The sequence below is a fragment of the Halichoeres trimaculatus genome, unplaced genomic scaffold (assembly GCF_033239565.1).
Source record: "Halichoeres trimaculatus isolate MK-OKI-2021-1 unplaced genomic scaffold, fHalTri1.1 fHalTri1_scaffold_11, whole genome shotgun sequence".
NCBI classification, from domain to species: domain Eukaryota; kingdom Metazoa; phylum Chordata; class Actinopteri; order Labriformes; family Labridae; genus Halichoeres; species Halichoeres trimaculatus.
In genome coordinates, this window is record NW_027437189.1 from 11400723 (window position 1) to 11411245 (window position 10523).

The 10523-nt window shown below is 37.6% G+C and overlaps 1 protein-coding gene across 1 annotated transcript; it reads left to right on the top strand.

The window, feature by feature from the left end:
- Positions 1-1896: 1896 nt before the first annotated feature.
- LOC141799917 (transcription cofactor vestigial-like protein 4) lies at positions 1897-8089 on the top strand. The gene is made up of 6 exons (XM_074682338.1): positions 1897-2120; positions 2673-2823; positions 3549-3711; positions 3969-4194; positions 5541-5655; positions 5898-8089. Exons 2-6 carry the CDS (start codon positions 2742-2744, stop codon positions 6095-6097), a joined length of 786 nt encoding a protein of 261 aa, XP_074538439.1. The 5' UTR covers positions 1897-2120; positions 2673-2741; the 3' UTR covers positions 6098-8089.
- Positions 8090-10523: the final 2434 nt, after the last annotated feature.

The following is a 10523-nucleotide window of genomic DNA, read 5'->3' on the forward strand; positions in this document are numbered from 1 at the left end:
TTTTTATGGCTGCTTATTTTAATCATTATAATTACCTAAAACAAATGCTTGCTCCTGCTGCTTTATAAGACCAAATCATCAAATCAAGAATTTTTTTGTTTGTTTGTTTGTTTGTTTTTTTTTTTACAATTAATTAAAGAAGCAGATATTCTTTTAAACACATTTTTATTATTCTCTCTGTGGTCAAAGCGTTTCTATGACTAAGGGAAAACAGCCTTGTACTTTAATTGAAATTTATTGGCAGGTTGTGACTGCTTTTAATCACTGTGTTTACAATTGTTGGAAAAATATAGAAAAACAGTTTGTTGTTGAAACCATACTCATGCAGATGACAAATGGATATTTCTGAAATGAGTCAAGGAACAAATCAATAAATCAATAATTTGCAGCGTGCAGAGGTCAAAACAAATCTGGTCCATGAGCTGCTCCGATTGGGGCTGCATATATTTTTACTGAGTAAATAAAAACCTCATTTCTCAGACTATGTTCCAACAGAACTACCCTAAAGTTAAAACTGTTTGATGCCTGGTGTCACTGTGCTATTTATATCTGCTTAAAATGTTCAAAGGCTGATCCCAGAGAACACTCCCTTGGCCATCAGTAGATTTGAACTACACTGACAGGCCTGGAGAGGCCATTTTCTACAGCTGCACTTAGAGATGATCAGATAGAATACTTTTAATATTATTAGCAAACTTGTGAAAAAAAAAACCTTCAAATCCTTATTTCTTCAATGCGTTAATAATTATTGCTTTAAAAAGCGGCCAAACATTTTTCTGGTAAAAATAGAGGAGAAAACATAAAACTGGATTGGCTTTATCTTTTTTACATGCTGAACAGTTTGAGTCCAGGTTGCACAACCACTACAATACTTAAATATCCACAGTGATTTGGATGAATTCCTGCAATTCCTGAAGTTCAGATAAAATGTCATTTTGTGTCCTTGAATATGTTTTATGTTAGCACAGTGTTTGACTGCATTATCATTTTTTATGTTAAATACTGTTTTTTTTTTGTCTTTTTCTTTTTTAAAATCTATGGTGAGAGAATACTGCATGTTTTGTATTTTTTTTTTCCAATTATTTTAGGGCTTGGAAAAAGCTTTACTCAGCACTGAATCATTTGTAAAGGTGCTGGGGTGACATCACCTGGTGGTTGTGGTGTACTGAACAACAAAACCAACCTTCACTTAGCTGAAATGATTTGGTGAGTAAGCTATTTAGGAGATGATAAAGTCCAACCATAGAGCGACGCCCTCGTAAAGTATGTATGTTGCAGTAACTCTTCTGGTTCTTGTAGTGTGCTGGTTGAGAGCACATAATTTGGTAGATCTTGCATGCAAGTGGTGATGTCTACAGTTAATTTTATACATTGTAGCCTGTATCCACCAGGTCAAAAAAGGGAAAACCTTGCCTTATTTAAGTAGCAATAATTGAGGAATCAAAGCCATAAAAAATGTCAAAATTATGGCTTACTAAAAAAAAAAAAAAAAATTATGGGATACAAAGTTATGATTATGAGATAGGAGGTACAAATTATAAGATTTTGTTGTTTTCATTTGAGGCAGATTTCCCTATGTCCATTAGTGTCTAATGCCAATAAAAGAAAGAAAGGAAGAAATAGTTACCGGTAATCATGCAAAACGCTGTCACAGGCAGAACAATTGTTGCAATCCTCAGTCTTTGGGACTCAGAATTCCAATTTAAACGCCTGCTAAAGTGTAAAATCAGAGTAAAAAAATAAGATAGTTTATTCATCGTCTTGCTTATAAGAAACAGTGTTCATACTTTTTATTCTAACATCTTGCTGTTGATTTTTAATCAATATTTTAAGAGGTACGGGTGGAGCTAATTTAGGGTAGTTAGTTGTATCATTAAAAATTCAACCAGGTGTAAGGGAATTCTGCTGTGAATGGGGAATGAAATCACCTTATATCTGGAAGTCCTCGCATTTTGGAGTAGAGCAGATCCAAAACTATCACTTGGTCCCTCTTCGCCTCGTTTCCGCTGGGGTCGCTCACTGCTCTATTGTTTGAACTCGGTGGGAAAGTGCGTCGATGAAGGCAAGCTGGGCTAGCCGTGGTGATGTTACAGCTGTAATGCAAATCATTCATCGACTAGGTGAGTAGCATTTGGAAGACTTTCTTCCTTTTGCTCCAAAGAGTTATGTACTATGACTTTTCACCGATTGCTTGTAGTTAAACCTGTGTTATATGGCTCATGATTCGGGAAACTTGTATCGAATAAGCTAACAACAAAGTTAAGGGCTAGCTAGCTGAATGCTAACGTTAACGTTAGTTTGTCGACATAACAGCTAATTATAGCTAGCCAGTGTGTCGTGTCAGCTCCTGTCATTTGATAATAGTGTCGGGAGAACATGTGTTTGAATGCCTGTTATTATACAATCGATTGCCATTGTCTAGAGAACTTTTGAAACGTGCTTTTGTGAACTTGCGTCTACGTCAAAGCTAGCTGCTCGGAGCTAGCCTAACTTTTGAACTCAGCTCAGCTAGCACTCCATGTTGAGCTAACCGAGAAACGACAGCATCGTTGAGATAGCTGACCGTCAATGTTTGGATAATTTTTCTTGGCGTCTTTGACATGGTGTAAGTCTAGACCAGGTTTCATCTTGTTAACCTTCATGCGATTTTTTCGTATTTTTCTCTTCTTTAGACTAGAAGTTGTTCCTCCTGCTGATGTATCTTGCTAACATCGATGTTAGCAACAAGCCTGTTGGTGTAAATGCGTTTCACTAGGATGGACCTGTTGAACTCTCAGTTCCTGGACAAGATGAACAATAACATCGGGAGAATGCACTATGAAGGTAAATTTCAGCCTTATCTTTTAAGTCGATACGTTGCTAACTATACTTACCGAAACACAATAGCCAAGTGTTCTAGTTTTGAGTGAAACATTCAAATGTGTTCAGCTTTCCATTCACCCACTACTTGGTCAGGCTTGTATTGAGTCTCAATTTTTCAAATCAGAATGGCAGACTCAGCCGTTCATGTCTTAAAACATTATTCTAAACAGTTATCATTTCCCTCAAAGCCTTTGGTCAATATGTACCCAAAACACGAGGATAAGGTCCAGTACAACACAATGATAGTCTTTTCAAGTTACAGTACAAATTTGAAGATTTGTATTATTATCGTCTCAGTCGGGAGGCCAGTTCTTGCTCAAGTGATCTGAATATAAGTAGACACATCTTATACTAAAAATTTCCTGGTTTGGAGTTTTTTTTTCACTAAAAATGATCTTATATTTTTCAGACATTTCAATAATATCCTCCTCAGATCTTAAACTCTGAATACACTCCAAAGTCTTCACATGCAAGTTACTCTTGCTGATATGTATCTTGCTAAAATCAATGATGTATTCCCTTGCCAATTGAGTGCACTTGTTAGAAATTTTATTTTTGTACTTAGATTAAGTAAATGTGGTAGTCAAGCTAAGAGGTTTTATTTTCATTTGATGATGATGATTAAATGTATAATTGATGTTGTGGTTTGTGTTACAAATACTTAATGGATAATTTCTTTCCCTCAGATGAGTCCAGGACACCCTCCCATCCCACTGCTATGTCCAACATGACTGGGCCTCCTTCACACTGCCCAAGTAAAAGGAAGTATGGGGAAGAACAAATGGATGACAGAATCAACTGCGATGAAGATCCGATGACCAAAATGAGCAGATTGTTCACATCTCAGTTGTAAGTCACTTAAAAAAAATTTAAATGAAAAAAATTGATAAAAAATTGAAATAGATAAATAGTGAATTTACATCCCCAGTCATGCCATGCTCATAGTATTGGTTCAGTGTAGCAAGTTCAAAAATAATGAGAAAGAAAAGGTCTGAACATGGTATAAAGGGATAATTGGAAAATAGAAGATGATACCATCCTTTGTGGTACGCTGTTTTTTGATTTTGTAAACACAAAATGTTGTAATTTGTTCTATCTTTATTTAGGGCCCGCCCCTCTGCTGGAGACAACCGTAATGAGCACTGGAGCCTCAGTCACTCTCCTGTTGAGCACATAACTTCCTCCTCCAATGGCCTCCATGGGAACCACCTGTATGCTTCCGTTTCTGGCTATGCTGTTGACCGACCTCTGGCTTTGACCAAAAGTGGTCACGACATGGGAGCAGGAAGTAGAGAGAGGTCCGTCATAAGCGGGACTGTAGAGCGGCAGCAGGTATGTCTAGTTATAACACTTATAAAGAGTACATGAAATGCTCCCAGTGACGAGAATGAAAGCTTCAAATCTCACAAGAAACATAAAATAATAATTTGCCATGAGCTGCCGTGCAGCTGGTAGTGGTGCAGTGGATCACAAATCTCACAGGTGGGATCAGATTGTTTTTTTCAGTCTCTGAAAAAAAGATTCTCAATGTGTAACTTGTCCACTCTTGAGCCAGCCAAAACTCAAACTATTTATTCAGAAAACAGTACAAATCAAAATACTTCTCTGCAAATGTCAATGATGTATTATAACCTTCATTTTCTTATACACATCAATGACATTTACATACATACAGTGAGATGTACCTGTGCTTCCTTTTCACTCATAAAATTCTGAATATCAAAGACTGCGATCTTAAAAGCTGCTTCATATTAATACAAGTATTTATTCAGCAATCATTGTCGTTAACTGTCAGAACAAAAACCATGTAATTTTGCAGCAACAGACTACAGCTGGCTGTAAGAATAAAAACTACCAGCTGCTCTGATCTGCACAAAAACCCAGATACAGCAAGATGAAACAAAGAAAACTCAAAGCACCATCTGGAGTAAATATACACTGTATAATATTAAGGTCTTATGTCCGTTTTCTGTGTTTAGGTCTGCCAAACACTTTTTTAATGATAATTTAAGTGTCATTTCATAGTGTATAAACACTGTCCAACACTTGGTTATTTTCATCACAAGTCTATGCAAGTTTTTAGTGTCTGTGCATTGATTTTTCACAGTGATGATACATTTACCACCAGCCAGTCACATGCTGATCAAACTTAGGGAGTTGATCCAAATGGATCATAGTAAGCTGTGATCTATGACACCACTGTGTATGAGCATGGCCAAAAAGGGTCCACGTAAAGTAAAGGTTGTGTGTCCATTGATCTCTTGGGGATCTGTTTGCTGATTTCTACTACCTAGTAGAGGTATCCTAACTTCTCATGTGGTGGAAAACACCACACAAAGATGACTGTCTTCACAGTTTTTTGCCAAAGCAAAAAGCATATTCCCATGTGCCAAAAAATGTTTAATTACTCTGAATTTAAGTATTTATGCTTTGTAGAACTCTCCACAGTGAGTATGCATTTGGGTCTAAGGCTTTGAGTGATTCCAGTTTTTCTGGACATCTTTCAGACAAGCAAGGCAAAGTATTCTTACATGTCAAGTCCAGACAGGGAGGGGTGCAAGTCTACCTCAGTTGGTAGAGAATGTGCACATGTGCAGAAGCCACTGTCCTCTTCCCAGAGGAGACCCAAACTTATTTCTACTGTGTGTAAGCTGATTTTATGCATTTTCCACCTGTAGAATCGTCCCTCCGTTATAACCTGTGCTCCTGCAAGCAACCGAAATTGTAACCTATCGCATTGCCACATGAATGGCTGCACACCCAACACTGCTACTGATCAAAGGAAGGCCAATGGTAAGCCTTAAAAATGTTCAGACTATACCCAATCTGCAAACTTGTGCTTGTATTAAGCTCATTGTAATACTTAACCATATGCTCTTCTGAACAAGACATGTTGTTGTATGGGCATATGTTGCCCTGAGTGTGAAAAGAAATGACTCAATGCTACTTTCTTTTTGTTTATTCTTTTTTAACCTTTTTCCATACGTTTGGTAATAACTGGGATTTGGTTTCCACTACTAATAATTTTATTTTAGCCAACACTGTAAGCGATCCTGTGATTGAGGAGCACTTCCGCCGCAGCCTCGGGAAAAACTACAAAGAGGCAGAGCCTGTGTCCAACTCGGTGTCCATCACAGGTTCTGTGGATGACCACTTCGCCAAGGCATTGGGAGACGCCTGGCTCCAACTCAAGACCAAGGGTGGGGGTCGTCAAACCCCAGAGGAAGACCAATGAAGCAGAGTGGGAAAACATTACACTTACTTCCCCTAGGGTTTGCGTGTGAGAGGGACAATTGTTTTTACTGTCAGCTCTTGCCAAGCATCAACTTCCCTTAGCCATGAACAATATAAGACATATGGTGCTCACTTCGGCTGCTCTCTTTTTGACCTCTAGGTCAGTTTTTAAATTGTAGACACGGCATAGATTTGTAGAACAAAAGCATATGTTTGATTGTCAATGTACCTTTTGGAAAATGTACAATCATAGATTTTATTTTCTATTAGTCATGGAATACACAGAGTGGTGATTTAATGTTTTGTCTGCCTCAATAGCCAAAGAAATTCCCTCTCTACTCAATGCACATAAAAGCCATAGATCTGATCTCTATTGTTCCATTGTTAACTACACATCTTTGTATTTTTAGAAGACGACATCTGGGTGTAATCATCATTCTCATGTTTGTGACCATTGAGGGTAGCAGGTTACCTGTCTCAGTTGGGACTGATGTGTTAAAGTGTCTTCAATTTGCAACGTCATGATCTTGCATTTAAGGCCCTGCTTTCTAAAGATGCTAGACAGCATCTTTAGAAACCTTAACTGGACTTGCCCTCTGTTAACTGAAACTCTCGTGTCTTGTCTAGAAACTCACTGAGGCTGATTTCTTAGTACACCAATATCAATCATCGTAGATTTGTCTAACTTGACAGCATGTTTCAAATAGCTGGGTTCTATTACAGACCTTATTCTATACTATATATTTACTCAGAATTTATTTTTGATCTGTTACACTTTAGAAATACTCACTGCTGGTACAGTTGTACTCAATATATTTTTTGTATCCTGTTTTCATTACCATATGTAGGTGTGTATTTTAGCATCTCTACAACTCGCAGCCTCTGGCAAGGTTGTGTGAATGCAGTTTAAATGACTATATCGCTTTGTTACTCTGTGGAGCTGGATGCTACGGCTTTAAACATGACTGAAAAGAGCTGAATCTGACCTTCTGTAGCACAGTCTATTAGCAGCAGCTTTATTTATTCCAGACAGGTAAGCAGTTTGTTGCCTTTTGACAAAACATTAATAAAGTAGGAGATTTCTCATAATTCTGATTTAATGCACATGCAATACTGTTTTAAATTTACATTCCACCCTGACTGCCTAACACCTATCAGCCACTTCAGTTGTGTTTAGTGAATATAACTGATAAATTTTTGTCCCTGTCCTTTTTTTAATCTTTTTTTTTTTTTTAATTTGAGGCGGCCCTTTAGTGTATCCTCCCAGAATCTCTCATAAAGAGAAAACATGTCAGTGAGTTGCAAAGTATTCTGTATAGTAGAGTTTAAATTAATCTCACCCTTTCTTAAACTCTGTGCTGACAGTAGTAGTTAACATTTTGTTAACACTGGAAAAAATACAGTATTGTAAAAAAAAAAAAGAAAAAAAGAAACTTAGTTTGTCATGTAATGGTATGTGAAAGCATTTTTATTAATATTCTGCATTTCTGAAATTTTTAAATACACTATCCTGTCTTTATATTTTATTTTACTTCCAAGACTATCATTGCGCCGCGCGGAATGATCATAGATATTTTGTTTCTATACAGAGAAATGTATCCATATGTAACATGGAAGTTCATTATCTTCAAGCGATTGATTATCTTCCCTCATTTTCAGCTGATTGTAAAGTGCAGGAACACAACAGTCTTTTTATCAAAGACTTTCTTGGTGCAGTAAAAAGAAGACATTAATATTGACAAGTTAAAGAGTTTAACTTTCTGTTTGAGTTTAGGGTTTGTCACTGAATCTGCTTGTTTGACACAGGTGGATTTCACAGTCATATGTTCGGGATATTGGTCTGTTATTTAATTTTATTATTTGGACTACCTATATCTCAAAGACTGTTTGTGTAAAGGTCATCAAAGTGTTCATTCACATAGAAAAACAACCGTGTTCACTTTTGTGTATTTCTCTGGAAGAAAATGCCACTGTTTTATACTGAAATTCTTCTAAATAAACTTACATATGTGCACAATTGCATTCAGCTTTTGGTACTTTTTGTGGTATGTAATGCAACATGTTACATCCTGTAGCACAAAATATGCACAGGAAAACAGTACATCATTTATTCTTTAGGTGGTTGCACTGACTAAAATAGGTTTTTTTCCTGTACATATCAGCAGATTTTTGCTTTAAAGAAACACCTTAAAGAGGAAAAAATGAGTTCAGAAAATTTGGTCCTGGTTTGAATTTTGGTCCATCTGTATCAGAAAAGAGATGGTAAAATAGAAAGGTGAAGAGCTCTTTGCAAACCCAGTTATTTAAAGGGGTTGTTTCTGCATCTCATTTAGACAGTTTTGCTGATCTTTTAAGTGTTGTGATTGCTATACAAGCAAATAAGAAAATTGGCCTGCATCTTCTCTGTCGTTCATACTTAGATTAGTGATTGTATGGTTATGCTGATTGTAGTGCACCTTAAACTTAGAAAATGTGTCAGAGCTCATTCTTTTTCTTTTCATGGGGCAGGCACTTCCAATGTTGCAGAGTGAAATGGTTTACCTTAAAAATAGCTGGATCTCACGTCCTCAAAAGACAAGCATTAGACCTACAGGAATTTATGAAGAGTTTTTATGTAAAGTATGATTACTTTACCCGTGAATAGTTTCCGAATTGTTGTTTATGGGGGGAAAAGCCTGATGTTTTTTTCTCTGGGGTTCCTTGTTTGTCAGTGCTTCTAATTTTTTTACTGCTGGGACAACTGTTGCTTTGTAGCACCAACTTCCGTAATTTTATGAGGATGTAATAGTTTGCGTTCTCTTGTCTTGGGTCTAATTTGCTTAACTTTTAAGCAATAGTTTTACACCCACTTGCAGTTATTCTGAAATTTATTTTTTCTAAGAAAAGATTCTGCATATTTTATGTAATCTTCTATTCTCATACAAACTTTTGTATTGCCAGCCTTCAAAACACAGTGGTTAAGGCGTCTGGACCCAGTTGGCCATGGAGTTTTTTGGCTGACTGGATAATTGAGTTTTGACAAACCTGGTACATACAGTGTTAACAAAGACTAGCATGATGAGATTCAGCACAAAGTACTGACCTTTAATGCATTATGTCTGTTCATTATTATGACGTTTAGGACTATCACTGATCATTCAGGACAAGGCTTGTTCCAGAGTAGCTGACATTATTTTTTCAGCCAGCAGATGGCAGTGTAACACCACTTTACAGGAAACACTAAATTCTTTCAATCCCTGGAGATCAAACAAAGACATTAGCGTCATCACTCTGAAAGATTGATATGGATACAATGTTTCTGTTTTATCTCCATTTGTAGTCTGAAAATGTACTTTACACATAAACAGCCCAGGCGTATCAAAACCTTTCTTTCCTGTTAAATGGAGAGGAGATGTTCCCCATCATGGCTTCAAATCCCAAACTTGAGCTTTTAAGGATCTGCTTTTGAAATTTAATCCAAGATATGTGCTCTTTTTCCCAACACTGTGCTGGATTAGCATACCTTTAGTTAATTTTTCATTGAACTCTAAATGGAAATTGAAATGAGTCTACCTCCATTTCAGTTTGGCTAATTTGAATTTGTTGAGCACCATTCATAATTCAAATCTTTCAGCTGGCAAAGAGAGGGTCTTTTTTCCCCCTTCTTTTTGGTTGTTGTTGCTCACACCCCTCGGGCCCAAATCTGCTCAAAAAGCCCCTCCAACAGTCCACTGCCTCCATGAGATTAGACCCAGCCATTCACCAACCACAATGCCCCTGCTCCTGCTGCACCATGCCTTCCAAGGAAGCCTGCTCTTGTAGGATTAAGGAGAGAAGATCCACATTTCTTTGCTTTGGCAAAACACCAATCACAGAACTGCACGCAGCCGCACACATGCACGCACTCTGACATCATAAAACTAGTGTCTAAATCAAGATGACACATCAGGGTCACGCCAAATTTGGCTTGGCCCCTTCAATGTGTGAAGGCCACAAGGAGCATGACATCTGTGGCTGCGATGGAGGACGGGTCTCACAGCCGCTGCCTCCTGTTATTGCTGTAACAGGATGGACTCTGCTGCCTTTGGACATGGTCAAGACACACATATGTTGAACACACTCCCCTCCATCTCTCACTGGAGGTAAAAGAAGGAGCCAGTGATCGCTGTCTAACAGTGCGCTCTGTTTGTGCTGTAAAGTTAAGATTAATTCAGCTGGATAAATTCATGATTTTACTATGAAAAAAAGTGTGTGCAGTGTCACGTTTGCTCACAATTTTTCAGCATTTTAGCCTGCATAGATAGAGATCTCTGTCTTTGGTTTGCATAATTCCAAATTTGTTGTGCCTTAACAGGATGCATGGCTGCACCCCTATCTGCTGCATCCCAGAGTGCACTACGTCTGGGGAATTTGCATGATTGCCTGTAGATTATTTGAACATTATCTAT

Coding starts and splice junctions, on each gene's coding strand:
- LOC141799917 (XM_074682338.1), top strand. CDS start 2,742: ATGCGTTTCACTAGGATGGACCTGTTGAACTCTCAGTTCCTGGACAAG. Junction 3,712..3,968: donor AGATTGTTCACATCTCAGTT/GTAAGTCACTTA, acceptor ATCTTTATTTAG/GGCCCGCCCCTCTGCTGGAG. Junction 5,656..5,897: donor TGATCAAAGGAAGGCCAATG/GTAAGCCTTAAA, acceptor ATTTTATTTTAG/CCAACACTGTAAGCGATCCT.